We start from the raw sequence: 26,964 nt of genomic DNA on the forward strand, positions 1-26,964 counted from the left end.
CATTGCATTAACTCACCGCCTCCTCCTTAAGTGAGGGAGATTAATGACGTTATGTGCGTGACTACGCCCCGCTTTGTTACTGTGGAAACCAATGAGATGGATGAGTGTAGTCATCCAGATGGTCAGTTAGCTGGCAAAGGTTAGCCAAATTGCTAACCGAAACCAAAGTTTTTTCTGTCGCGTTACCGATAGTTTACACAATGAAGAGCCGTTTGGACCGCATCCTGGCGGGGTAAAATCCCAGGTATGTTACATTTTTTTTCTGATTTCAATATAAGGGAATTTGTCTTAACTTCCTGCTGTTAGCTGTTTGATTTATTAGCGAAACAAGCCTGCTATAATAATTTTAGCCTCAAGTAAAACCACAGCTTATGTAAAGTTAATATGAAGGTGTGTATATAGAGTACAATGTGAGGCGAACCACTGATCGCTGGAATGAATTAATGCATCCTAGTGTACAACAGGTTATAAGGTAGCCCAGGTAAGTCCGTGTTACCGCTAGCGTGACAGAAACCTGTTGTGACACGCGCACACACGCACGCACGCACGCACACACACACACACACACACACACACACACACACACACACACACACACACACTGTCATTCCTGAGAAACATCTCTTTTACCTCAGCACATGTCGAAGAAGGAGCAGGTTACTTCATGTGAGTTATGATAACGTTACACTGCTCTCAACTGTCTCCCACGTTTGAGACGTGTTTTTATAGCTCAGTTTATTTTGTCTATTCATTAACTTACATGTGACATTACCTTTTCATCTGCGATACTAGCCCTTTGTTAACCTGGGAGCATATCGCAGAGGGGATTGAGCAATAACCACAGAGAAAGTGGGCTTCATGTTAAACTCTAAAACAACTGTTCATTGGGTTAGGGTAACATGTAACATGTTCATTGACAGCCGTCACATATTAAAGAAGCAGATCAGATGGGCTCCAACGATTTAATCTATTGTCATAACTGTAGTGATAGGTGATCTTTACTTCTGCCTTGTTGCTTCACTTGTCAGGTGTGTATTAAAGGTTGTGGTTACTGAGGTTATGACTGCAACTTTCAATTATTTTCATCATCTTTTAATTTTTCTAGTATTTTCTTGATTGATTAGTTCACTCTAATTTGTATTTGATATTTTGTATAAAAACTTCAAGTTATTACTCTGTTTTACTTAAACTGGGTTATTTGTTTCATCTCATAAAAGTTGACTGTAAAAGAAAATGTTTTTTTTTTGGGACTTCTAGTATTTGGTGTTTGATCCCTTCTTCTTCCTTCTTCTTAATATATATATATATACATGTGTGTGTGTGTGTGTGTGTGTGTATATATATATATGTATGTGTGTGTGTGTGTGTATGTATGTATGTATGTACTTTGATGATGATGTGTTTCTGTAGGAGCAAACATTTAAGACAATCAATCATTTAAGACAGGCAATGTTCCCACAAGACCAATGCCCCCTCATCTGCTCCTGTGTGGAGTTTAACTTCTTCAGTGTTGATTTTGCAGGTTGCTGCATGATTCAGTGAGTCTTACGCAAGAGGTTTCCAAATGCTTTGACCATGACTTGTTTAGAAGTTAACACAGACCTAGCTGCTGATCCCAAATCTACAGTAATCTTGCACAATCCTGACACTGCATACAGAGACAAACCAACAGAGACAAACCAAAGAAACACCTTTTCAGACCTATTTTGCTTAAGAGCTTACAATAAGCCCAACTGCAGGGACCATTTCTCCCCCTGCCTTCCACACAGACAGTACATACCTCTGGGGCTGTGCCTGTCTGTCTATGCCTGTCTTTTAGTGAATTTTGAATTTCTTAAAGCCGCAGTGAGGAACACATTGCTTTACTCTGAGGTACTAAGCCATGCCACACAGTCCGGCTTGATCAATGTGAAGCTCTATGATATATATTTTTACAGCATACACTTGGAATTGTTGCTATAACTAATAACTTACTAGCAAGTATCTGACGTTGAACTTGGGGGGGGGGGGGGGGGTTCGGGGGTTCTTATTGGCAGAGAATCTCACTGATCAATCTTTCTAACCCTGATCTTCTTACACAGGGAGAGAGATCAGGAGGAAAACCATGGACACTTCAATTTCTATTCAAATGTAACATGTACATAAGTTACTGTATGATGCACACTCAATGAAAACCAACCACCCAGCAATATAAATGGTTCCCCTGAAGACAAATCAGGCTATGATGGGAGAAGAACCAAAAGAGAAGCAGGCTTCAGGCCCTCCAGAGAAGAGAAAAGCCCAGGAAGAAGAAGAAGAAGAAGGTGACAATGAGAAAGAGGAGGAAGGACGAGGTGTACGCATCCCTTTGCATCGCTGGGTAATGCACGGAGCAGTGATGTTTGGACGGGAGTTCTGCTACGCCATGGAAACTGCCCTGGTGACGCCAGTGCTTCTGCAAATAGGTAAGGAGACACACTACAGTCATGTGGTGACAGACACCACCGTCCTCTCTAAGGGATATTTTCTAGTGTTTGCCATCATGAATATGGGATTCAGCTGTACTGGCAGCACTGGAATTTTCCATAAACTGAAAGTATCTAGTGGGAAGTTGAAAACACCAACAACATTGCCTTATGATATTTCAGAGCAGCTGTTCATTCTTCTGGCCCTGACAGGAGTCTGAGTGATATGTTCCCTGCTTCAAGTAGTGAAAACAAGTATATCCTTAAATGTAAAAAAAAAAAACCCAAAACAATCAGTTTTGAGAAATATGACTGTAAGTGCATCAGCCTTAGCCATGCTGGATCCATGGGTTTGAAGTAGCTACAGTGTAACCTGTGCAGGAGAAGCTAGCGGGAGAATGCAGTTCAATGTAAGGTTTGTCACTGTAGCAGAAGGGGAACAAAAGCATTTTCCCTGGCTAGGTATGACAAGAATGTTAAACACAGCACATTTCTGTCTCCCTGTCACCCTGTATTGACATTATTGTAGGAAAGAGTGTGTTTCATAACTTCCAACCAAGTCCAGTGTGGGACTTTCCTCTGTTGCTGTTAAAACAGATGCTTGATGGAAAAAAACAAATCAAGTCAATGAGCCATACACATTTTTTTTTTTTTATGTTCATATTTGCGATATCGTGTTACCAGTTTAAAACCTGGAGGAAGCTCTACATTATCATTGTGTTGCTGTTTCTCATCGCTTAAATCACTCGTGCAGAACCATTGATCTCATGAGCTTGTGCATCCCTTTCTAAATGTAAGAGACAAACACAACAGAGAGCCACTCATTAAAAAAAGCTGCGTCCAGAGGTGAAAAAGACCACAGGGTGTTGTAGTGATTCTGTCGGCCAATTGACAGAGTTAAAAGTGAGCAGCGATAGAAAAGTCGGGAAGGAAGAAAATGTTCCTGCTGCGAGTAAGTCGTGTTGTGTTTTGTTGACTTAAGAGAGAGAGAAGACAGGAGCAGAGTAAAGCAGCATGTTCCCGTGAGAACCAGCCAGCTCACCCATCCAGATTCTTTATAAGGGGTGGAAAATAAGGATATTATGTCGCAGAACTTTTTTTTTTTTTACTATATTTTGCTGCTGACTATCCCACATAAATTGAAGACATGTTTTGAAATGTCAGTGAAATGAGAAACTGCATTTGTATTGAAATGTCTGTAAGAATGAGTGTGTCCTGCTTCAGTGCATGCCGCAGCTTGCTCCTGTCTTATCCCAGGGTCAGTAGGAGGTGATTTCAACACGTTTCTGGCTGGTTGTTGCAAATTTCTGTGAATTGTTGTAACGGGCCACATCACTATGTGGAATGTCAATGCCACCCTGAAAGCTGTCAGCAAAGGAAGCTGTAGTAATTCTTTAACTATGAATGACAGAGCTGTCATGAGTTTGCTTTTAGAAACATGGCCATAGTAACAAAGAACACATGTTGATTGTAGTGTGAACAAATAAAAGTAAAAAAAAAAAAAAGGTTTTGTGCCTGAATATTCTGCATGCATGACAATCTGGACTGGCTTTCTAAAGTAACGTTTTCTTAAAGGTCACATATTGTCCTCCTTTTTAACAAGTTTAAATATGTCTTTAAGGTCCCCAAAACATGTCTGTGAAGTTTCTTGTTTAAAATCCACTCTTATCCTATTCTTTAGCATGTTTAGAAACCCCGCTATTTCAGCCTTGCTCAGAACAGGCTGTTATCTGTCTGTAGCTTTAAGTGCAAGTGAGCTGTGTTTGACCACGCCCCCTCTGGAATGGGATGTGCCTTGGGCTTTCATGCACCATGCCCTATTGTTTACGTTGAGAGGGCAGACTCAGAGGGCAGAACCAACGCCTCGCTGTGAGAGTGTCGCCCCAAACCTAGTGGAGGGGTTACTGCCCTTTGTGATGTCACAAAGACAACCTCTCCAAACGGCCTGTTTGATTAAACATTTTCTGAAAAGTGGAGGTAAAAGACAGAGAGGATGGAGCTTTCTCATTGCTAGGGGGGTTTGTAGACAGACACATAAGTGTTAGAGAAACGTGGTAAAGTGTAAATAACAGCTGAGACAGATCTGATCTAAAAAGTATCTGGTCTGATATTGAAGTAATTTAGATATCGGACTCTGATTATCGTCACTGATCAAGAAATATTGTTGGACTTGAAACATTCTCAGTTCACACAGTCTGACTTTGAAGACAGTCAGACTGAACTGTCCGAGGTGCCCACAAATTGTCTCCATGACAAATTTAAGATGAGAAGGAACAGTTCGTGTCCATCCCCACTCCCTCTCCCTGATCTCCGATCCTATCCACCGTCCTCTATAATAAAATAGTATATATAAAAAGCAAATTTCTTACACTTTTGTGTCAGATTGAAAACCTGACAGTTGTTGCTGTTTGTCTGTAAAGTCAGAACAATGCTCACCTGGTCTACTACAGCTTTGTGTAGCTGACAACAATAACATTATTAGTAATGGTAATAGATATCGATATCAAATGTATCGGAATCAGATCGGAACTGGAAAAAATGCGGATCAGTAGATCTCTCCTTAAGAGATGACAAGACACGGTGCAGTGAGTGAGCAGTACAAAGAACAATCAGTAGATATATAACCCAGGCAAAGACAGAGTTATTACAAAAATACGAATGAAAAGATTAGACATAACTAAAGATCATAAGATAAAGCGTAACAAGAATTTGCTCTTAATAAACAGACAGTCAGGGGCAAACACAAAAACGTCTATTTAAGATGTAACAAGGCAAGTTTTATACTTGGTGCTGCCTGACCAAATAAACAGTGAAGTGCTTGATCTTTGTCACACATGTTATTTTAGGATTTATCCATCAGCAGATAAAATGTAATGTGCTTGTGTTTAATCTCTGCTCTCATATGATCCCATCAATTCAAATTAATCTGCCATTGATTTTTTATTTTTTTTTGCATTGTAGGTCTACCAGAGCAGTATTACAGTTTAACATGGTTCCTCAGTCCTATCCTGGGTCTCCTCTTCACACCTGTGATTGGCTCAGCCAGTGACCGCTGCACTCTGCGATGGGGCAGAAGAAGACCCTTCATTCTGGCCCTGTGTGTCGGTGTGCTCCTGGGAGTGGCGTTGTTTTTAAATGGCTCATTAATCGGTAAGTTGGAGATTAAAAAGGAGATCCCCACTGCAAGTTGGATGTATTTATGCTCAACCAAAAGTTATGTGGCGTTCTGTCAGGCCTTTCTATCGGTGACACTCCCAGCAGTCAGCCAATTGGCATCGTCCTCACCGTACTGGGCGTGGTGGTGCTGGACTTCAGCGCTGATGCCTCTGAGGGACCAATCAGAGCTTACCTCCTCGATGTTGCCGATACTGAGGAGCAAGACATGGCCCTGAATATTCATGCCTTCTCTGCAGGTGAGACATAGACATAAACCTGTATAGGTCACACGCTTCCTTTGTTTCATAGACTTTATTTAATCATTGACATGTGCACTGTGTCTGCGTGCTTCTGTGCAGGTCTTGGTGGAGCAGTGGGCTACATGCTGGGAGGTCTAGACTGGACTGGTACAGCTCTTGGTCAAGCATTTAAATCCCAGGAGCAGATCCTTTTCCTGTTTGCAGCCATCATCTTCATCATCTCTGTCACACTGCACATGCTTAGTATCCCTGAGCAAACATTAGCTCCCTCACATCAACTGAAAGTCACAGGAAGTGGAGAGTATACCAGCCAAGTGACTTTTAGGCCGTTTAGCCGCACACCCCCTCTACTGGATGTGATCGATGAGGAGGACGGGTCTGCTCGAGCCCCTTCTCGAGAGGACAAAGGATCAGACTCTGAGGATGGGGACTTTCTAGCTGTGGAGCGAGTGCGAAGTAAAAGTGATTCTGTGTTGGCAATGCCGGATGCTACAATCGAGTTGGATTCAGACCTCGAAAGGGATAGACAACTTTTCCTGCCAGACTTTCTGCAAGAGACGCAGGAAGGGCTGGATGATGCTTTTAAACCATCAGACCACACCACTGACTCTCCATCACCTGCCGGTGGACCTCCGCCCATATCTGGTGAGATGGTGATCGTCGAGCCTGCCGATTCAGCTCATCCTGTCCTTCAGAGCAGTTCTGGCTCAGCAGACTCCCATCTAAAAACACAGGTGAAAAAAGATTTTTTTTGGATGAGGTGACATCGCCAGAAGAGTTGAATAGGCAAATATAAAAAGAAACTGAGACAGAGAATTACATCTTTATTTTCCTCTTTCCCCGTTTAATATTTAAATCTTTGTATATCTTCTGTCACAGCAGGTCAAAGGAACCAATGGTGTCAATTTAATGAAAGGCAGTGGCTCCACTAGGCTGCTGACCCGTCCCTCCAACTCCTCTGTGACATCACGGCCACACCCCCACACCTTCTACAGACAGGTATATTGGCATTTAACAGTTTTTGAAGGACTTTCTGTTATAGTTTTGTATTTTCAAAACTTAAGAACCTGTCATCAATCTTTTTCTTTTCCCACTTTTTCCCAGCCCTCCTTCACTTTTTCCTACTACGGACGTGTGGGATCCCAGCGCTTTCGACTGAGGCGCACGCTTTTAAGTCCTCAGCCAATCACAACCTCACGCAGTCTGAATGATCTGACTGACCTCCAACGGCGCGCTGACAGGCGGGAGTTGCAGCTTTCGGCAAGCAGTCTTTCATCTGAGGGCTCCAGCATAGAGGAAGAAGACAGGGGTACAACTGTCCGACTGCTGTGGTTGTCCATGTTGAAGGTGAACCAAGTCTTAAAACTTGTACAGCATCAGATTTACAGCTTTATTAGCAGGCACTCCTGCAAACAAATCAAACCTTTTTTGACAATTCCTCATCAATATAAACCTTCTATTCTTCACTGTCTCACGACAGATGCCGCGGCAGCTGTGGAGATTGTGTGTGTGTCACCTCCTTACATGGTTCTCCATTATTGCTGAAGCTGTCTTTTATACTGATTTCATGGGGCAAGTGATCTACCACGGGGACCCAATGGTACACACACGTTTACACTCACTCACACTCAACTTTAGCTGACATCCTCCACACTACACAAATACAGTTATCAGGATAGATAGATAGATAGATAGATAGATAGATAGATAGATAGATAGATAGATAGATAGATAGATATTCATTGATCCCAAGAGAAAGTCAAGAGTCTAGTCTGTCTTTGAAATAAAGTGTTAGACAACTTACAATGTTTCCCCCCCCTGTTCTTTTTTTCCCTCTTTCAGGCACCATCCAATTCAACAGAGCTCCAAAACTATCACAGAGGAGTACAGATGGGTTGCTGGGGACTAGTGGTCTATGCTGCTACTGCTGCTGTGTGCTCTGGTAATTGTTTGACTTTTCGGACTCACTGCTGAGCAACTAGCGTGGCGGCCTTCATTTACGCACGTGCTTCCCTACTTCGTCTCTTATCATATAATGTGTCTCTTGTCTTGTCGTATCTCCTCTCAGCCCTCCTTCAGAAGTACCTGGATAATTTCGATCTGAGCATCAAAGTTGTTTACATTGTTGGAACTCTGGGATTCTCGATCGGTCAGTTGCCACAATTGAGTGAACAGCTGAAGATAATAAGGGTCAACTAAATTGTGTAAATTACCCCCCCCCCCCCTTTTTTCGTTAGGAACTGCTATCATGGCGATCTTCCCTAATGTTTATGTGGCCATGATCATGATCAGTGGCATGGGCATCATCTCCATGAGTATCTCCTACTGTCCCTATGCTTTACTTGGGCAGTACCATGAAATCAAAGAGGTAAGTGCACACTTACAGTAGACACGTTCTCTGTCCCTATCTTCCATACACTTGAGATAGAAACGGGTATTTTCATGCTTATTTTTTCTTGGTCTTTATTAGATCTAGAAACGAAAAGTTTTTTTTTTTTTTTTGGTGGTCATTTTGCCTAAAAACCTCAGGATAGGCAGTAAAAACACTTGGCTCTTAAATGGTTACCCACAAACACTTGACTTTTTCTCCTCCACTGTTCGTTCTCCTCAGTACATTCACCACAGTCCAGCCAACACTAGAAGAGGTTTCGGGATTGACTGCGCTATCTTATCCTGCCAAGTGAGTATACCTACTTTTCTTATCAGATAAACAATACCCAATTATCTCTAACTCCAATTTATTGATTCTCTGTTTTTAAGCTTTGATATCAAGGGCCGTGGGCTCTTTTCTTTTGTTTTAATGTTTGGATGAGCTGAATGACAAACGATGCTTCGTTGAATAATTCTGGGTTTTTTTGATAACCAGGTCTATATCAGCCAGATTTTGGTCGCCTCAGCCCTGGGAGCTGTGGTCGAAGCAGTGGGCAGTGTGCGTGTCATTCCTGCAGTGGCCTCTGGGGGCTCCTTCCTGGGTTTCCTCACAGCCTGTTTCCTGGTCATTTATCCTGATGTGGAGCCCAGCAGCTCCAAGCAGGACCAATTGGTGGTGGGTTTATCTGGAGATTCGAATGGAGAAAGGAGCAGTGAGCAGAGGTTGGCTCTGTTGAACCTCACAGATGGAGATAGAGTAGACTCTGTGGCCTGAGTATGAACATGTGAATAATCTACACGGATTACAAGCCACAACATGTGGGGAGTACTCCAGCTGCAGTCAAATGTGACAGTCTGTGACTTTAATAGCTCTTACTTTGAAAGACAAAGAGCTGACAAGGTATCTACGCAAATCTGAATGGGATGATTTCCATCTTCCTGGAGAAAGAAACTGACAAACTCTCTTGGGCTGCTCCACTTGTTTTTTGCTACCTCAACCCTAAAACAGAGAGGTAAAGGTTTGGATGGTTGGACTGAGAAAAGTAAGCCATTGAAGCACAAAGATCCACATGACACTGAATTGATCTGATTTTGAAAACAGAGAGAGAAGCACACAGAGCACTTTCTGTCTAACTTCTGAACCGTAACCCTGAAGCTGCAGAATGATGTTAACTGTGGCATTTCATTTCAGCTGCTCTATGACTACATATTGGACAATCATAAATGTGTCAAATGACACTGCTTGTACTTCCACATTAGCCATTGGCTGACAAAGAGGCACGTATTTGATCCAGGTTGGTTATAGAAGTCCTTGATATATGATGTTTTATAAATCCATGAGGTAAAGCCTCTGCGTTTGTTGTGCACACAAAATATATTTCTAAATACCATACCATTTTTACCGTCACATTTAAGATGCGTTTAAAGTGTTGGATCCCGTTAAGACTCGCTGTGTGCAGTTCAAAGTGCAGGCTTTTGTTCATGCCTGTACGGAAACACAGAAATCTGAATGCCATATTCTCTTATTTTTCAAAAACACACAGGATACGTTTGGATATAATTGAGTTAGATGATAACACAATGGCTGTTTATCATGGCCTCTGAGATATAACTTTGATTGGTTTTTGGTTTTGTTGTTTTACTTAAAACAGGGTGGTGTTCATTTTGCGTTCTTGTGATCTATTCAAGAAATCTATTCACATTCCAAGTAGAGTTAAACTGGTAGATATGTTCAAAATCAGCTCAGGTTCCTTTCTTCCTGTCGGCCAAATCTAGATATGCAAAAAAGGATAGTAATCTGCTGACTATATCTTTAAACAACTGTAACAACCAGTAAAAAAAAAAAACCTGGTCCTGTAGTATAAAAATAGCTCCCATGCTGCCATGTTTCATACTACCTCAGAGTAACTAACACAAGAGCCAACAGAGAGACTGTAGATGATTTTTGGGACCATTAAGCAACCTGCAAAATAATGTTTTGCACAGTCTCTGCCATACTTTAACGTACTGGCAGCATTGGAAAACTACCACAATGTTCACTAAGTAATAAGCTACTTGTTAACAAAAATAGGGGAGTCTGTCATTCCTTTAGTAGAACTGTAACACTCATGAGTGTTGAGCAAGTGCATGTGCTTTTTGTCTGAGCACCTTTACGTTAGTTAAAAACAAAACTATTTCTTTCATCAGCACTTAAAAACTGTCATGCTGCTGTTTGAATTGTAGCAAGGAGCAAGTACTGTAATATGCAAGGCAATGGACTGACCTATGCACACTTGAAATTCCCTTTGTTGGGGTTTTATGACCAAATGAAGCACTTGGAGAGGAGCAAAGGAGCTTCTCAGTTGCGTTTCCTCGCTGTAGACATTTTTTTTTCCCAGCTCAGAGGAAACAAGGCCTTAAGTTAAAACATCGTAAAAACATTGCACAGATTTTTTTTTTTTTTGTAGCATAACATTGTCTACTTTTATGACCTGATTGAGAGAGAGGTGCCTTTTGTTTTATTTTCACAGCCTGATGAACAAGCAATGCAAGGGTACATCAGAATGCCGTGACAGTTTGTTTCACTAATTCAAGAGACAGTGTTTCAAAGAACCAACACAAAGTTCGATCATTTGTATGTACATAATGCAGAGATTATGCTTGGGTGTACCATTGCGTTCTTTGGAAAATGTCTCCAACCTTTTAAAATATGCCTTTGACACAACTGGCATGTTGAAGTTATTTCGATTCTATGCTGATGTTAGGACTTGATTAGGATGATAATCATTGTGTTGGTTTTAAAGTCATGCACTGGTATGTTGTTGTAGTGATTGGTGGTTCTCTTTGCTGCTGTACAAAGGTTGTTCAAGGAAAATCAGGTATTTTTGTACCAATTTAAAAAAAAATACAGAATGCTCCTTTACTTGTGTCTGTGTGTTTCTGACTATCACATTTTATTTTATAATCTTTATCTGAATTAGATTAACAAAGGGGAATCAATGATCAACTATGATATATAATTCAACTCACAACACTGCATAAAGAAATGAAGGCTATATTTGGACCAGTATGTCCCTCTGCATGTAAATGTTTAATTCTTAGCACTCGCACCACCTTGAGGCCAGTATGGTGTGTTACAACAATCAAAACAGCCGAAGACTTGACATGCGACACACACACACACACACACACACACACACACACACACACACACACACACACACACACACACACACACACACACACACACAGGAAACAAGCAATGTGACAGTCTGTAAATACTCAACGAGATGACCTCGTGCCATTCAGTAACGCCAGTTTCAAGGCTTCTGGCCAGATTGAGTCATAAAGTGCCGCCTGCTATCATGAAAGCGGAGGGGGATGATTGAGGAGTCGCACGGTGGTCTGTGAAGAGGTGAGTCAATTGAAAATTAAGTCTAGATGTTGAGAATAGTTTATTTTATCGACTAAGTTCTTAGAGTTTGTGTTTGAACTTAGAGAGGCGGGCTGTGAAAAGCATCATCTCACCTGTGCAGCTTGTGACATTATCACATGCTTCTATAGGCAATAAAACAAATATGTCTAAGTAAGTTTAAAAACAAGTTTAACTCACTTCAACTTTGCTATACGCTCATTGTGTGATGGAGTGATATTTAATGAAATAATGGCTCGGAGGCACGCGCAGAAATAGAAGAGTCATAACAGTCAGGGGTTTGAAATTAACGCGTTACACTCATTGAATAGCAGGGCATTTAACTTTTTGAAAAGCTTTTCAAATACTTACTTTCACTTTTTGAGGGGAAGTACTGCGCTACATAGTAAAAAAACAAACAAACGTCAAAACAGGAGATTAAAAACAGCCACTCAATCACTTGAAAGTAAAAGAGTGATGTACTGTAGGTGAGGTAGGTAGGTGGTGGAGAAATGACAAATACTCTTCTCATCTCTTCGGTGTGAAGGCTCGTCTATTTCAGCATGATTTTCCTGTTTGGTAAGATCACATTACACAGAAGTTAAATACACAAGGTATGCGGCCAGCTCTTGGCTTGATTCAGGGAGGAGGACGTCGCCTTCTTTGTATAGTCCCATGAGCTGCAACATTTAAACAACTTGGCAATTCTCATAATTGGGCATGAGACACAAGCTTAGTTTTGATCACCCTGTAGCTGGCCACCTTTGATGAGGGTGTCTAGTTTTAAAAGGCTGAAACAGCCCGTGACTCTTAAGTTCACTACTGATGATGTTTCGTGATTCTTATGAGTTCTTGACTCTTTGTTATGGGTCCCTGAATCTTTTCTGATGGACCCACGTCCAAAACCTGTTCTATTTATTAGATGTTTTAGTATAGCTGCACTGTTGTTCATTTACTGCTCTTTGAATTGCCACTTAAGGACATATAATGGTTTTTTTTTGGTTTTTTTTTTTAATTGAATTGAAGAATGGCCCAAAAATGTAAATCATTCCCATGTCTGAGATACAGCTCTCACACCACTCTCAACATCAAGGCAAACCTCATGTGTATAGCACCCATTGGTATAATGGACAGTTTTCCATCACGTCCTGTGTTCCATGATTCCATTGCAAACCTTACCACTTAAGTTCTGGATGATATAGAAGTCTGATTGTTGTGTTCATGGCATGAATTTCACTGTGATCTAATTATTAGATATACGACCTTTAAACATAGCATCTAAAAATACATTTATTTCTTTGATGAGGATTTGTTTCCTGTTTCAAGGATTATATAATGGTTTAAAGAATCCTCGGATGGTTAATGAAGGGATGGTCATGGGATCTGCTCATTTAGTGGTTATTAGCTGATTTAGCTGGACATTCAGACTGCTGATTGGATGTGAAGTTATTTAAACTCCTTATTGAGGGAACATTGCAACATTTAAACAACACGTATGGGTAAACAGTTTAAAACAATGTAACAGTAAAATGAAACTGTAAACACATAAACCGTAACATTTCAGAATACCTTGTTTACTGGGCACATGAAACCATTCTGTGCAGATCAGCTTGAGGCGATAAATATGCCAAGGTAAGCAGTTAAGTAAGATCTTCTTCAAACTCAAGCCTTGGTGAGATGAACAAAAAGCAGACGTATTTCCTAAAAGACACAATGCAGTGCGACTTAAGAAAGACTGGATATAATTACTGCGTGTCATCTGTCATGTTGTGGAAAAAAAAGTCGGAATCAGATTGTTGCTTGTAAGCGTAATAAATACAGCAGAATTCATTTCTGTAGTCTGAGTCTGAAAACGATCCTGTGAAGGAAAATGTCTGACTTGGTTGTTAGAAGCTGTTGATGAGAATAGTGATAGTTCTTTAAAGATGATTGAGACAACAGCCCACATTATTAAAAGACCAGCTGATACAAATGTGAATGTGATTATTCTCTTACTAACTGCCCTCCTCGTTCTGCTCTGTTTTCAGCAGCTTTTATTCAACAGGTCTGAGGTGGCCCTACGCCCAGTTCTCCTGGTCATACCAAGTCCTGGTCTGGTGCTGGTGATGGCCGACCATCTGCCTCCTGTCCTGCTGGAAGCCTGCGTGGTGGTTGGAGCATCGAGTGAAAAACTCAGAGATGTTTACCAGGTATTAACTGTCAGATTTACTTTCAGCTGAACAATGGTTGTGATATTGTCATTTTTAAGTGATTTGTGTGCAGCCCCAGGTCATAACTGCCCTCTTATGAAGCACCCTAATTACAAATGTATTCCTTATAGTCAGTCTGGTAATTTTTATATATTTTTTTTCAGTATGGGTAATGTCTGTTAGCTCAATGTTTATTAATGATGATCCCTTTTATTAAAGGTTAGTTTCTACTGGGATTAGATCCACGAACGGGTCAATCAAAAAGCAAAAATGAAAATGAGAAATTACCATCAGTGGCCTGTCAGAATGCCTAAAAGTTCAAATTAAAATAGTGTTTAAATGAATGAAAAGCAGAGTCTAACCTTAAAAGGCAACCTTAATCATGGAATAATTGTTCTTTTTAAATGACATCAAAATAAATATTTGTGAAATGAGTTTTGAAAACTTCACAATCAATGAATTTTCATTTAAGAAAAGTTCTCCTTTTTTGCCATGTACACAGGAATATATAGTATAACAATGATGTGGACTGAGTGATGTTAATGAATATTCCTTGTTTCAAACGTAAAATAAGTACAGTGCTCTAATCCTTCTTTTACTGTTTTTGTTTCAGACCATTAACGATAATGGAACTTCAGAGCTGCTCCTGTTGGAACCAGAGGTACTGCATGTCTTGGCGCCTCCCTTCTTCAGCCGACCTCAAGCTGAGAGCGAATCATTGAGGCCGAAAGGGAAGAGGAGACGCTCCTTTCTCAGGAAGAAGAGGGAAAAACCTACTTCAGCTGCAGCAACTTCTTCAAGCTTAGGTATCTGCTCGTCTGGTTTTCTCCACATGTCCTCAAATGAAAAACTGTTGTGCGGCCAACAATAGGCTGCTGTCCTCAAGGTGTCTGATTTGTCCCTGGTCTTAATTAGCCTACGCTGTCATTAGTCATTTTTCTTTTTCATGGTAGGAAGTGAAGATATCGGTGTCCCTAAAGACATCGACCTCATGGCTTTACCTCAACTCTGCTTCCCAGGTATAAATCAGTGTCAAAACACTCGTGTATGCATTATAAGCACATAGAGCAAGAAAAGTACACATCTAAAACAAATCCCCCTGTCTTATATATCCACCATTAAAATATACATCAGCGTTTCAATATATGGTCATTCATCAACCTGTTTATTTGTGACGTTTTGATGTGCATATACATGTTCAACATGTTCTAATATTTATTTGTTTTTAGCAGGTGGTCTCAGGGTAACCAACAAACAAGAAGATGAACAATTCCACTTCTTGGTTTTCACTGACGTCTTTGGCAACAAGACTCACGGAGTTGTAATGCAGTGTTACCGACCAATACTGGTACACGGAATATCTCTCGCACCTCCACACAGTTTGCTTTAATCCAGAACCTGTTCTACTGCTGCAGCCAGATCATAAACCTGTATACAACATACAGCTGCCATACTAACTGGCAACTGAACCAACCAGGACTAACAATAACTCAGATCAAACCAAATGACTTATCTGTTGTTTGTTTTACAGGACGGGTCCTCTGTCTTCCAGAACAGAGCTGGGTCCTCTAAATTCTCTAAGCTTTTCTCAGCTTACAGTATCTGTGTGATATCCAAGTATCCTTACTTTACAGCACTCAAAGACTGCCTGTCATGGTGAGAAACAGGGTGCCACAGCAAACTGCACGGCTTTTGAATTGATTTACTTTATCATAAAGCAAATTACTGTATGAAGACGTGCTGTTTACTTATGTCCAGTTTATTTCCAGTTTTCTAAGATGTTCCTGTCAAGAGTGTGTTTAAGCTGCAACATTGACTAATTCAGTGAAATTGTTTTTAAATAAAAAAGACAATTAATACGGTCTTTATCATTATTTTTGTAAGTTTTATCGTGAAGAGTTTCCACTGATTTGTCTTAAATTCATATTCTTTGTGTCTTCCTCAGTCTGTTGATACAGCTGAGATCTTGTCGTTTAGCAGACATGGAGGAGCGAGTAAGAGAGTTTGCAGCTAAACTGGCATTGGTGCCTATCCCCCCTCCTGGAACTCTACATCTGGTGTGTGTTTTGTGTGGACTTGAACTATATTTAAAGACTCGCATAGAGTTTATGTGGACAGTTTTTGCAAGCATTTTTTTAAGCATTTCTCCTGGAAATGAAAACATTTGTTCAATCTTTAGCAAGACGTTATTGATTGACTTGAAACAACAGTGTTGTATATCATACAGTATGCAGTAGTACAATAAGAGAATCATACTTGTGTTTGTGTGCTAGTATCAATTTACATTTGTCCTTTAAGTATGATCGCAGCCAGAGCAAACTTTGAATACTTTGTATATTTCACAGATGTTTACCCTGCGCCCTCTGACCATTGTGTTACCGTCCAGAGAAGACAAAGATCACACAGCTATAGATTTAGACCTCCATCTGCCTTTCCTCTGCTTCCAACCACAGCAACTTCTTCAGGTATTACACACACACTGGTTGTGTTAATGTTGTCGAAACAGAGGGAGACTCACATTAACTTTCAGTTCTCTTTTCTTGTCTTGGTTTTTGGTCTCTGTCTCTGTAGGTGATGTCTTGTCTCCTGCAGGAGCAGCAGGTGGTTTTGTTTTCTGCTGACTGGGCAAAACTCACGCTGGTGGGAGAGAGCTTGTTGCTGTTTTTGCAAGTTAGTGAAATAATGTCTGCAAAGAGCAAAATGGTGCTTGATATAATTATGGTTTATCTTGAATTTAAGTCAACTCTGATAAAAATTAAAATCACATATATTTTTTTTCCCATGAAAATGATTGACATTTTTAAATGTTGATAGACATATAGACGGATAGATGTGCTTTAATTTTTACAAATAACAAATTATCAAGAAAGTATCCTTAGATTTGGGCTCTTTTATAACTCTTCATTAAGCAGTCCATATTTTACTCCTTTTATTAAATCATTTTACTAACTACCTCACATATCTTTTTTTAGCCATTGTCTTGGCAGCAGCCCTATGTTCCTGTGCTGGCCAGAAGCATGATGGACTTCCTTATGGCTCCGACTGCCTTCCTAATGGGCTGCCATCTTAGCCATTTTCAAGAAGTTGCTGATGTGAGTTTAAAAACACCAAAAAGAGTTAAAAACAAACACAGAGGGGAATATTTTTCATTAAAGATTGTAGTGTATGGAAGAAGGCGTTTGGATGAAGTATAATTAAGTGAATTGAATGCTGGGTTACTTTTTCTTTCATTCTCCATCTCTAATTTTTAAATTATTATAAAAACAGTGAATGAGGTCGCACTTTGTACTGTCTTAAAGGACTCTGACATTAATATGTGTACTGCAGTCTAAATTTAAAACTCAAAGATGTGTCCTCCGACTCCTTCCTCCTCAGTGCCAATGCGCATGTGACCTGTCATATCCTGGACACTGAAGCTTCAGTGTTTAGCCAGCTCTCCATCAGTCTTGAAAACTTTCTCTGTCCTCTCTCCATTTTTTTAGACGCGTCTCCAACATTTATCCTAGTTTTACCGTATTTCTGCTCTGTGAGCTTATTGGAAAAATTTGGAGGCTTTGTATGTCGGGTAGAATCAGTTATATCTTATATCTATATCAGCTTGTTTTCATTGTTTAAATACTTAATGAATCAGCAGCACAATTACATATTGCTTGACAAAATTGAAGTCACTGATCCATTTAACACTTTACATCAAATGTAACTTTGATTACTTGTTAGTCAGGTCATTAGCTTGTTAGTCTTACATCAGGAATGTATCAGACAGTGATCAAACAAGAGGAGAACATTTAAATCATTAAATATCTTTGTACTTCCAGGAAATCGATGATCTGATCCTAATAAACATTGATAATGGAAGTGTCTCCACTTCTCATTCTGAGACTCTTGGTCTGCCAGAGATCCCCCAGGCTGCTGCGGAGTGCTTCATACAGAGGTACTCACTGTGCACATTGACAGCTTTTCTGATTCAGTATGCTTATTTTGTACAAACTTGGCAAAAATAAATGAACCAGTTTCTGTTCAAGTGTTTGCACGTTATGGCTGTGTTTCTACAGGTGTCAGTCCCTGCAGATTCATTTTGACCTGCATCAGTGCAGCAGCACGAGCTGTACAGACATCAGTGAGCAGCGAGCCATGAGAAGAGCGTGGCAACATAACCTCAACCACGACATCCAGAGGTTCACACTGGAACTGATAGTCAACATATTCAGGTTCTGTTTTTGTTTTACATGCATCTAATGGGATTGTTCTCATGGAAACCGCTCTGACATTATACACTATACTTCTATACATACGCTATATTGACACTATACTTCTGTGTATTCAACAGGGATGTTGGCAGTCATCTGAACTATGAACATCGAGTTTTTAACAGTGAAGATTTCCTGAAATACAGAGAGCCGTCTGAACAGCTGTTTTACAAGAAGGTACACACTAATTTCACAATGAAAAACAAGTTGATTTACCTGTTTTAGAGAATTGTTCAAATTACCGTGGCTGTGTTGCAGGTGTTGGAGACGCACATTTTTCATTCCTTCCTCAAAGATCGCCTGAACCGGAAAATGGACGACTTTGCTCGAATGGAACTCAGCATTCGTTCTGAGATGAAGAGGTAACTTAATTAAATAGCAATATTCATAAATGTATTTTTCTGTCCTCCTGATATCCTGATGTTTTGAACTCATGGTACAACTCAATACATAAAAAGCAACACTCCTTATAGCCTTAAAAAAAGACAAGTGGTATACATTTCTCATATTCTTTTTCAGCTTCAGAAGTACCCAGACAATCCAATAAATCGTTCATGTGTTCACTAGGATGAAGGCTCTGGTTGAAGTCCCACGCAGACCCACCATGCAGGAGATTCAGGCTCGTAGAAGAAGCTCCTTCACAGAGAGACATCTTACGAAGAGACTGGGGATGAGCCTCCCTAACCTTCAAGATGATCAAACAATCATGTCTGAGACTGGTGAGACTGGAGGGAAAGTTTGAGTGTGACAGAGGAGCTATATGTCAAGATTTAGTTGAAAATATTATATTTCACTTTCTTTCCCATTTTGTCCTTTTTTTCCATCGTCCTCCGTGTATATTTATCTTTGCCCTTTCTGTTTTTTAGCCCTGAGAACTCCTCCTAAGCCTGTAACGATGTTTAAGCTACCAGATTTCCCAGCCTCCCTGTCCGTTCCCTCCATCCAAAATTACTATGGTGAACTGATCCAGCAGCTTGGCAAGACCATTTTCTCTGCCCAAAATGAGAATCCTTCTCTCCTGGCCAGGTAGTCTGCTGTTTCCCTTGGCTTCTCTCTTCATTCTTAGTGCATCCTCTCTACACCACATTTCTGTTAGCATCTGATGGTATTATTTTCAATTATCTGGGTTTTCTTCCCTTCAGTCCTCTGTTTGCAGATTTAAATTTTTCCCTTTTAAGAAAATGAATCAAAGGCTTGAGTATAATTGTTTACAATCCGCAGATTCTACTACCTGCGTGGTTTCATCAACACACTGTGTTCTCGGCGGCTCGACGCCTTGAGTGACTTCCAGAACCTCTACAAGACGGACACCGCCATCTTCCCCACACAGCTGGTCACATGGCTGGTGGACTCACTGCACAAAGACGAGAGACATCAAGCCGATAAAAGACCTGAGCTCAAGAGACTCATCCTCAAGGTCAGTTCAAAACATAATGCCTGTCCAAATTAAAGTGTGTTGGGTGATGGGGCAAGCAGTAGCAGCTGGTGCAATGTTTTCCAAGGGGTCCAATTTCCCCTTTTACTTAGGCATAGATCTCCGAAATCAGGAGACAAACCTAAAATATGCTCTGCCTTTCTCTTCATGCATCAGGTCATTGGACGTATACCTTTGCAGCCTACTTTTAAATGGTGACTGAGTCATGCGTTTCTGGGCGCATTTTTACTGCCCCTCTCGATGCTCTTATTTTTTGTATTAAAGTGGTGTGAATGGACATGTGCAAATTGTAATGAGAGCCAATGGAGGCCCAAGAATGGAAACACGTCAGCATTTAGTTTAAATCAACATTTTTTTAAATTTTTATTGCAGATGACGGTATACATTTTCCTCCGTTTTTTAAACTAAGTGTAACTAACAATCTGTCTGTCATTCTCCGTGGGGAGTGGTTGGGTGGCACCCTCTATTGAGCAGCCTCCACTGCTGCTAAGTCAGCCGTAGTTGATGATGATGATGATGATGATGATGACGACAATGATGGATGTGAACGTTGTTTTTCAGGTGAAGACAGAGAACGAGAAGCAGTCAGTGCAGCCTGATGACCGTGTCAAGGAGTTTAAGCTTCCCCGAAGGAATCTGCACCAGGAAGAGTTTGTGCGCTGTGTGCAGGAGTGTGGCATCATAAAGGATACTGCAACAATACACCGTCTGTTTGATGCTCTCAGTAATGGTAAGTGAGGACAGGACAGCTGATGTGTATTTCAGTCTTGACTGAGATCTGGTATTGTAGTTTTTGATCGTATAGAGCCTTACAAAAACCTAGGCCATATTTTATTTTTTTACCCAAATTTAAAAAAAACTTTTTTTTTGTTTTTTTTCTACATACCTCTTCATTAGTTGTACACTGACTTAGTGGACACCATAATTTCCTTCTCTAACAGCATTACATGAAGAATTTAAAATGATTATTCTCACTTGCAGACATTACAGCATCAAGCAGATTCAGATGATTTGTTGCAGCCCTTTAATAATCTGTATGTGTGTAGTACAGTGTGTACAGCATACGCTCTTCAGTGCAGGTTTTTTATTGGTGCAACCAAATTGTTTAAGTTAAGGTTACAGATTCATAGCAAAATCAATTTTTTTTTTCCTATTTATGGTCAGTCAAATCTGACCTGATTTCATGTTAGTGTTGGTGATTATTTACAGTATGTCTTTGTAAATGCATCACAATGTATCTCTTAATCTTTGTAAACATTTTCATAAACGTGAACCAAGACTAAAAGCAAACGAAAGAAAAATTAGGTTGTTTCATGAAAGATGCCTATTTAGTAACACATCAAGAAATGTTCTTACTTTTCTGATCTATTTTAGATCAGTGTTTTTATGCACATTTTTACAACTTTTATGTGTCTCAGTGTGTCTTGTTTGTGTGTCTGCTTGTATTTCATAGTAATATACGTTTCTTTACCAGGCCAGCCAAAGCATGTGGACCATGAGCTCTTCAAACACTTCTACACCTTCTGGAAGGACATGGAAGCAGAGTCACAAGACGTCAACTTGCCCTCTGAGGTCATAGATCATCTTGGCTATAGCGAGTGTGTGTACAAGTTGTCGTCGTGTGTCAAGACCTCTCATGGTGTTGGTAAAATTGCCATGACACCGAAGCGTCTGTTCTTGCTTACAGAGGGAAAACCCGGATTTCTGGAAATCACAAATTTCCGAGACATCCAGGTCAGAGTCCCAAAGTTGTTTTAGTTGAAATCGTATTAAATAACGCTGAAGTTTCATCTCAAATGAACAATAATGGATAACTCTCCTTTCTCCGTAAAGGAGGTGAAGATTTCCACAGCTCCTGTTCTACTCGTTCGTATTCCTTCCCTTCGCATCCAGACCTCCAGCAGGCCTGAGGTGTTTGAGGCCAACTTGAAGACAGAGGCTGAACTCTGGAACCTAGTCGTAAAGGAGATGTGGGCCGGACGCAAGATGGCCGACCAACACAAGGTGCAACAAAGTCTGCTCAGAGATCCTAATGTACTTTAGCTGGCTCTACCACATTTCGCTCCAGGCATGTGTCTCATGGGTTCGTTAGGTAAAAAACAACTTCGAAAAGAACCAGAGTTTAAACCAAACGCACCCCATCGAGAATATTTCACTTAATTTGAATTAAAGACGGAGGGAGCAAGTGTAGAGGTCTTTCCTGCTTCGACAAATGTTGCATGATTTCTTAACATGATCAGTGTCAAAGTGACTTTGATCTTTGTGAGTTATTTTGTCATTTCACTTTCCCTCTCACATGCGGTTGATATCTTTTCTTTTGAGGACCCTCACTACATGACTCAAGCCCTGACCAATGTCCTCTTAATGGATGCTGTCGTGGGCTCCCTGCAGACTCAAAGGTCGGTCATTGCTGCCTCAAAGCTGGCTTACTTGGATCAGATCAAACAGGACGGTGAGGGCTCACTTTTGAACCAACGATTATTTTGTTGTTATAAAAAATCTTTTCTGAAAGTGCTAGAAAATTGTACAGAAATCTAAATATCTAACGGTCCAAGATCATTGTTTACCAAACAACAATTTAAAGCAAAACACATTTACTTGGACCCAACTACTGTTTGTCATTTTTTGGCTTTATAATAAATAATCAGTTCTCAGAAAGCTCTCAGATAATTTTCTATTTAACTTAATATCATCTCATTTTTGATGTAAGATCTTATTTTCCTCCGATTAGCCCCCATGAGGGTGTCTAACACTACCTCAGAGACTCTGAAACACAAGATCAACCCGTCACTGGGCCTGGCTGAGCCTCAGACTGTACATGTGCTGCTTTACACACCAGGTACTCTCTCACTCTCTATGTTCCTCTTTAACACTTAATACAGTATGTCTATGTGTTCATATACAAACTGTACTTTAACCATCAAAGAAGATCTGTGTGTTGATAATCAGTTTATGTGTGAGTAATGGTAATCAGTGTTCACACAACAGAACCCTGTCTGAGCAGACGCATCATCATGTGCTTTACATTTTCTTTAGGCTTTCTTCTCTCTGATTGATTGACTGTGGAGCTGCATGCCTGTTGTCAACCTAATTTTAAGGTCACAAGGCACAAACTGTGAAATTAAGTCATGTTGTACCAAGTTATAGTCTTCTAATGCTCGACTGAAGGTCACAGTAACGAAAAATATGAAACGGCAAACAAATGTGTTCCTGTGCCACGAGGATCAGTTAAAATCTGAACCGTGATTTCTCACTTTGTAAATGTTTGTATGGGAACAGAAGCTCCAGTCATACGTGTCCACATCACCTGATGTGCTGTTTAGTAGCACGGATCGTAACAGCGACGTGTTAGTGTGTGATTTGTTTACACCATGGGTCTGAACAAAAACATGTAAGGTCTGCTGATGTGGTTTGAATGGATAACAGTGTTCAAAGAAATGAAAGAGGCAACACATCCTGATAGAAGCTAAACTATGCCCTGATCTAGAGTGTGATGAATCAATAAGCTATTTATAATGTGTGTAGGACAGTGGGGAAAAATCCAAGAGGTAGAGATGTTTTTATTTTATTATTTTATTCCGCGCTGTGTTGTCCTTCTTGCTTGACTTATGTGGTTGTGTCAGCTCTCACATTTCACCGGTCCTCTAATCTCCCTTTTTTCTTCCTCTTTGTTTCTCCAGGTCAGTTGACCGGCCATGACTCCAAGGGTGGGACGAACCCGAAGTTGTGGGTCGCTCTCAGCGGGGGCAGACTAGTTGTATTTGATGCAGCGAGCTGGTCCATGCTGCAGGACTGCATCGAGGTCGGACAGTCGCATCTTGTAAGGACATCGAGCTTTACTCTGTTTCTGCAGTTAGATTCTCAGGTCTACTTGTACACTGCTGCATTACTTGCCTGCATTGTAGATGCTTCACATTACATTAGACACCGGAGGCATAGCTGTGACTAAACTGGCAGCTCTGGAGTTGCAATGTGGGTACTTAGCCTCTCAGTTTAGACGAGCAAGAAAAGTACCTAGAATACAAGAGGCAGTACCTCGTTGGATTCTAACAAGAGTCTCACAATATCACAAGACTTTGATTCAGTAAGCCTCCTATATCCTTAATCAAGATAACATGTGCATCTTGTGCTGTGTAGAACTGCATGCTGGGAATGGACGGCCAGGTGTGGATTGGCTCTCAGGACTCCGTGATCTATATCATCGACACTCACAGCATGTCATGCAACAAACAGCTGACTGAACACAGACATGAAGTGACTGGACTCACAGCGGAAAACAGAGCTCAACACAACAGGTGGAGACTTGATTTTTACTGTTTGTCAGCTACGTGGGATTAAATGTGTAACAGTGTGAATGCACTGTGAAAGGATGTGCGAGTCAATCATCTTTCTCAATTAAAACCTTCTCTCCCAGTCAGCAGTCGTACTCATGCAGCAGTGATGGGACGATTCTGCAGTGGGAGGCAGCCAGTCTCAAAGTGAAGCGACACCTCCAGCTCAGCTGTGACTTTCTCTCCTCCATTCAGATCTACGATGGTATGCTGTGGTGCTGTAAGTGCAACAGTTGTCTTCCGTTGTTTTGGCTAAATTCTTTAAACCACTTCCTTATGAAGTAGTTGTTTCATTGTTCTCCATGGAAAGCGTATGTTGCTGCTCACTGGCTGCATGTACCTGGTTCTCTGTCTGTCACTGTGGTTTTTAACTTCCTACTATAAGAAATAACACGTGCCAATTTCTTCTAAATACAACGTACCAGAAAAAGCTGATTTTAAAATAGTGAACATAAGTATCTGTGTTCAGGCTGTGGTGACAGCATTGTGGAACTGAAAAAGAGTGGGACTCCTCAAAGAAGGCTGGAAATTCCTGATGACCTCCAGAGCATGCCCAGTAGTTTCAGCTCTTTCGTTTTCATTCCAGAGGTAAATTTGTAGCTGTTCCACTACTAATTAAAGTCGCTCAAGTCAATTAGTATCCAAAATGATATGAAAGCAGGCAATCAACATGTTCTAGAGACAGTGTTATACAATGAGTTAGACATCTCAAAGTTTAATTTGTTGTTCAAACATGTTTCTATGTATATAAATAGACTACTGTTTTCTTCCGAGATTGGTTATGCAGATGTCTCCTCATTATCATCATTTGGTTACCAAAGATCTTAGTTTTGGTATACATGAACATTTACTTGTTGTGGTTAAATTTCAGGGCCACTATTCTTTTAGCGAACATGCTTTTTTGTTCCAGCGAGGTGAACTGTGGACGGGCTTTGCAGACTCTGGCGAGCTGTGTCTCTGGCAAACTAACAACCGCAGGAGTCCCTTTAAGAAGATCTCCCTGCCAGACTGTCCAGGTGTCACCTGTATGATTCGAGTCAAGGACCAGGTAAACTTAAAAACACGAGTACTGATGGCACATTGAGACTCGAAGGAGACGTTGCTATTTGAGAACATCATGTTTGAATGAGCTCAATTGAAATGTGACATTTTTAAGAAATTACAACAGATAAATATTGTATATTACGATTCTGAGGCAACCTCTATATATGACGTACTAAAGATTCTTTTTTTTTTACATGCTGTGCCATGGGATAATATTTAGGTTAATTCTCTCACTTACACAGTTTTTTTGTGTGTTGCTTCTTTTGTTTACCTTCTCCTTTTGTTTCACTCTTCTATCATTGTTAGCAGAGGAGTGTTTTTACTGGGTGTTTTTTCCTCCCCTCAGATGTGGGTGGGCTGTCGTGGTGGGAACGGTGCTGGAGGTCAGCTGACAAGTCAGGTTCTGGTGATTGACTCGGAGACCCAAAGTGTTACAAAGGAGCTCCAGGCCCATTCAGACAGCATCCAGACGCTCTGCTCGACTGAGGATCGCTACGTCCTGAGCGGCTCTGCTTGTCGCGATGGAAAGATTGCTATCTGGAAAGTTGAGTAGAGACGACATACATGTGATGCAGATGTAGCGGTTGTGTACTCTCTTGCGTTGTGATATACCAGGCAAACACTGCAACTTTTTGCATCAACAGCCGTTTAATCTGGTGATTAAAGAAACAAATCTCTCACAGCCACTTGTACTCCAATTGCTAAAACACAACACAGAAAAACAGTTGAGCCAACTAACAGGCAGCTACACCACTGAGATAAATATCAAAGCATTGTGAACATAAATGAATGAAAACACAACAAAATGATAACAGAAAAATTCCACAACCATTTTATAAAGTCTCTCAAACATTTTAGGTGGAAAATTATGACTTTCATCAGGATAAACAAACTTATTTAATTGTATTTTTAACGGAGCTCAGTAAAACAAACTTACCACGGGGACAGCATGGGGCACACTGGGAAAGATACACGGGCTGCACCGCTCAAGTCTGCACGGGCCCCAGCAGAGGGCGATGCAAAGTGATGCATAATAACAATATTTACAGAACTGATTAGTAAAATAACCCAAGAGATGGCAAGTGGAATCATCACCTCCATTACATAGAGGTGCATCTTAAAAGGACAAAAACGAGACATTATGGGTATACAGTATTTGTATGTGACAATGACATAATTCTCATTGAGGCTGTAACCATCTTTGAATGGTAATGAAATAATCTATCTGGTAGCTCAGATGATAAACATTTCCACATTTATGGAACACCAGAGCCTTTCATCATTATATGCATGTTCCTGACACTGGCCCTTGATAATGATGTCATATTTTTGTTGTATAAATGTGATTTAGTCTAGGTGTCAACAGAAGTGATTTAAGATTTCAAATATTGTAGTCATCATGTTTTGTGAGAAGCTTTGATAATAAACATTTTCAGATGTTTCTCTGTTTGTTGATGTCCTTTCCTTTTCAATGAGGCTTAGTTTGTTACCTTAACCAGGGTGAACACTCCTGTTTTAGTATCCTAGAGAGAATATTGCTATGTGATTCTTATTTTTAGAAAATGAAAAGTTTTCAATGTGTAGGTTCAGCTGAAAAAACCCAGAACACCTTTGGACACACACACACACACACACACACACACACACACACACACACACAAAGAGAGAGAGAAACGGTGGTGCTTAAATCAGATCAAAGTTATTCCTTGATGTTTGGGGGGTTTACTGGGGGCCAGTAACAACCACACACCTGTCTTCCCCCATCTTCTCCTCTATTGCTTCTACAACACTCAGCACATCTGTTAATACACTCGTCTGAAGGTGTTTGTGCACCTTTTGGATACTACAATGATTATGTTTTACTAGCACAATAAAGACTACTCCATGAGCAACTGAGTTCAAACTATGTCCATAATTTAAGGTTTTATTGTTAAGGTTTATTGCACATTAACATTTTGAATTTAATTACTTTACGAAACGCATTATAAAACCTCACCTCAAAGAACTTTATGTCCCTATGAAAGTCCGAAGGTCACCTCAAACACATTCGTCCATTATCTTTGAAAACAGGAAGATAATCTTCAAAAAGACATACTA

At 40.5% G+C, this 26,964-nt stretch overlaps 2 protein-coding genes across 7 annotated transcripts; both read left to right on the forward strand.

Moving 5' to 3' along the window:
- The first annotated feature begins 72 nt into the window (after positions 1–72).
- Positions 73–11,174, forward strand: LOC306823403 (solute carrier family 45 member 4-like). Its single transcript, XM_079342891.1, has 13 exons — positions 73–244; positions 2,082–2,444; positions 5,406–5,594; positions 5,678–5,857; positions 5,960–6,594; positions 6,740–6,859; positions 6,965–7,207; positions 7,341–7,460; positions 7,703–7,802; positions 7,929–8,009; positions 8,098–8,228; positions 8,472–8,540; positions 8,727–11,174. Exons 2-13 carry the CDS (start codon positions 2,195–2,197, stop codon positions 9,003–9,005), a joined length of 2,397 nt encoding a protein of 798 aa, XP_079199017.1. The 5' UTR covers positions 73–244; positions 2,082–2,194; the 3' UTR covers positions 9,006–11,174.
- Positions 11,175–11,449: 275 nt separating this feature from the next.
- LOC306824684 (DENN domain-containing protein 3-like) lies at positions 11,450–25,540 on the forward strand. Of its 6 annotated transcripts, none has more exons than XM_079344915.1 (28): positions 11,450–11,624; positions 13,649–13,810; positions 14,424–14,616; positions 14,764–14,829; positions 15,040–15,158; positions 15,342–15,466; positions 15,756–15,867; positions 16,156–16,275; positions 16,382–16,480; positions 16,783–16,902; positions 17,626–17,741; positions 17,863–18,018; positions 18,138–18,234; positions 18,316–18,419; positions 18,625–18,776; positions 18,924–19,083; positions 19,279–19,474; positions 20,054–20,222; positions 20,967–21,226; positions 21,326–21,496; positions 21,815–21,944; positions 22,224–22,331; positions 23,173–23,312; positions 23,630–23,787; positions 23,907–24,043; positions 24,293–24,411; positions 24,734–24,871; positions 25,214–25,540. In XM_079344915.1, exons 2-28 carry the CDS (start codon positions 13,727–13,729, stop codon positions 25,418–25,420), a joined length of 3,756 nt encoding a protein of 1,251 aa, XP_079201041.1. In that variant the 5' UTR covers positions 11,450–11,624; positions 13,649–13,726; the 3' UTR covers positions 25,421–25,540. The 6 variants fall into 6 exon arrangements, with proteins under 6 accessions (XP_079201041.1, XP_079201046.1, XP_079201042.1 ...); XM_079344920.1 differs by having other exon boundaries at positions 15,043–15,158; XM_079344916.1 differs by having other exon boundaries at positions 13,652–13,810.
- The last annotated feature ends 1,424 nt before the right edge of the window (positions 25,541–26,964 follow it).

This window comes from Symphodus melops (genome assembly GCF_947650265.1).
Source record: "Symphodus melops genome assembly, chromosome: 5".
In the NCBI taxonomy this organism is placed as follows: Eukaryota; Metazoa; Chordata; class Actinopteri; order Labriformes; family Labridae; genus Symphodus; species Symphodus melops.

Bases quoted from the DNA above. Each gene is read 5' to 3' on its own strand.
- LOC306823403 (XM_079342891.1), top strand. From the start codon at position 2,195: ATGGTTCCCCTGAAGACAAATCAGGCTATGATGGGAGAAGAACCAAAA. The intron at 5,858-5,959 runs GTGAGACATAGA...GCTTCTGTGCAG, and splicing joins TATTCATGCCTTCTCTGCAG to GTCTTGGTGGAGCAGTGGGC. The intron at 7,461-7,702 runs GTACACACACGT...TCCCTCTTTCAG, and splicing joins TCTACCACGGGGACCCAATG to GCACCATCCAATTCAACAGA.
- LOC306824684 (XM_079344915.1), top strand. From the start codon at position 13,727: ATGGCCGACCATCTGCCTCCTGTCCTGCTGGAAGCCTGCGTGGTGGTT. The intron at 15,467-15,755 runs GTGAGAAACAGG...TGTCTTCCTCAG, and splicing joins CTCAAAGACTGCCTGTCATG to TCTGTTGATACAGCTGAGAT. The intron at 16,276-16,381 runs GTATTACACACA...CTGTCTCTGTAG, and splicing joins AACCACAGCAACTTCTTCAG to GTGATGTCTTGTCTCCTGCA.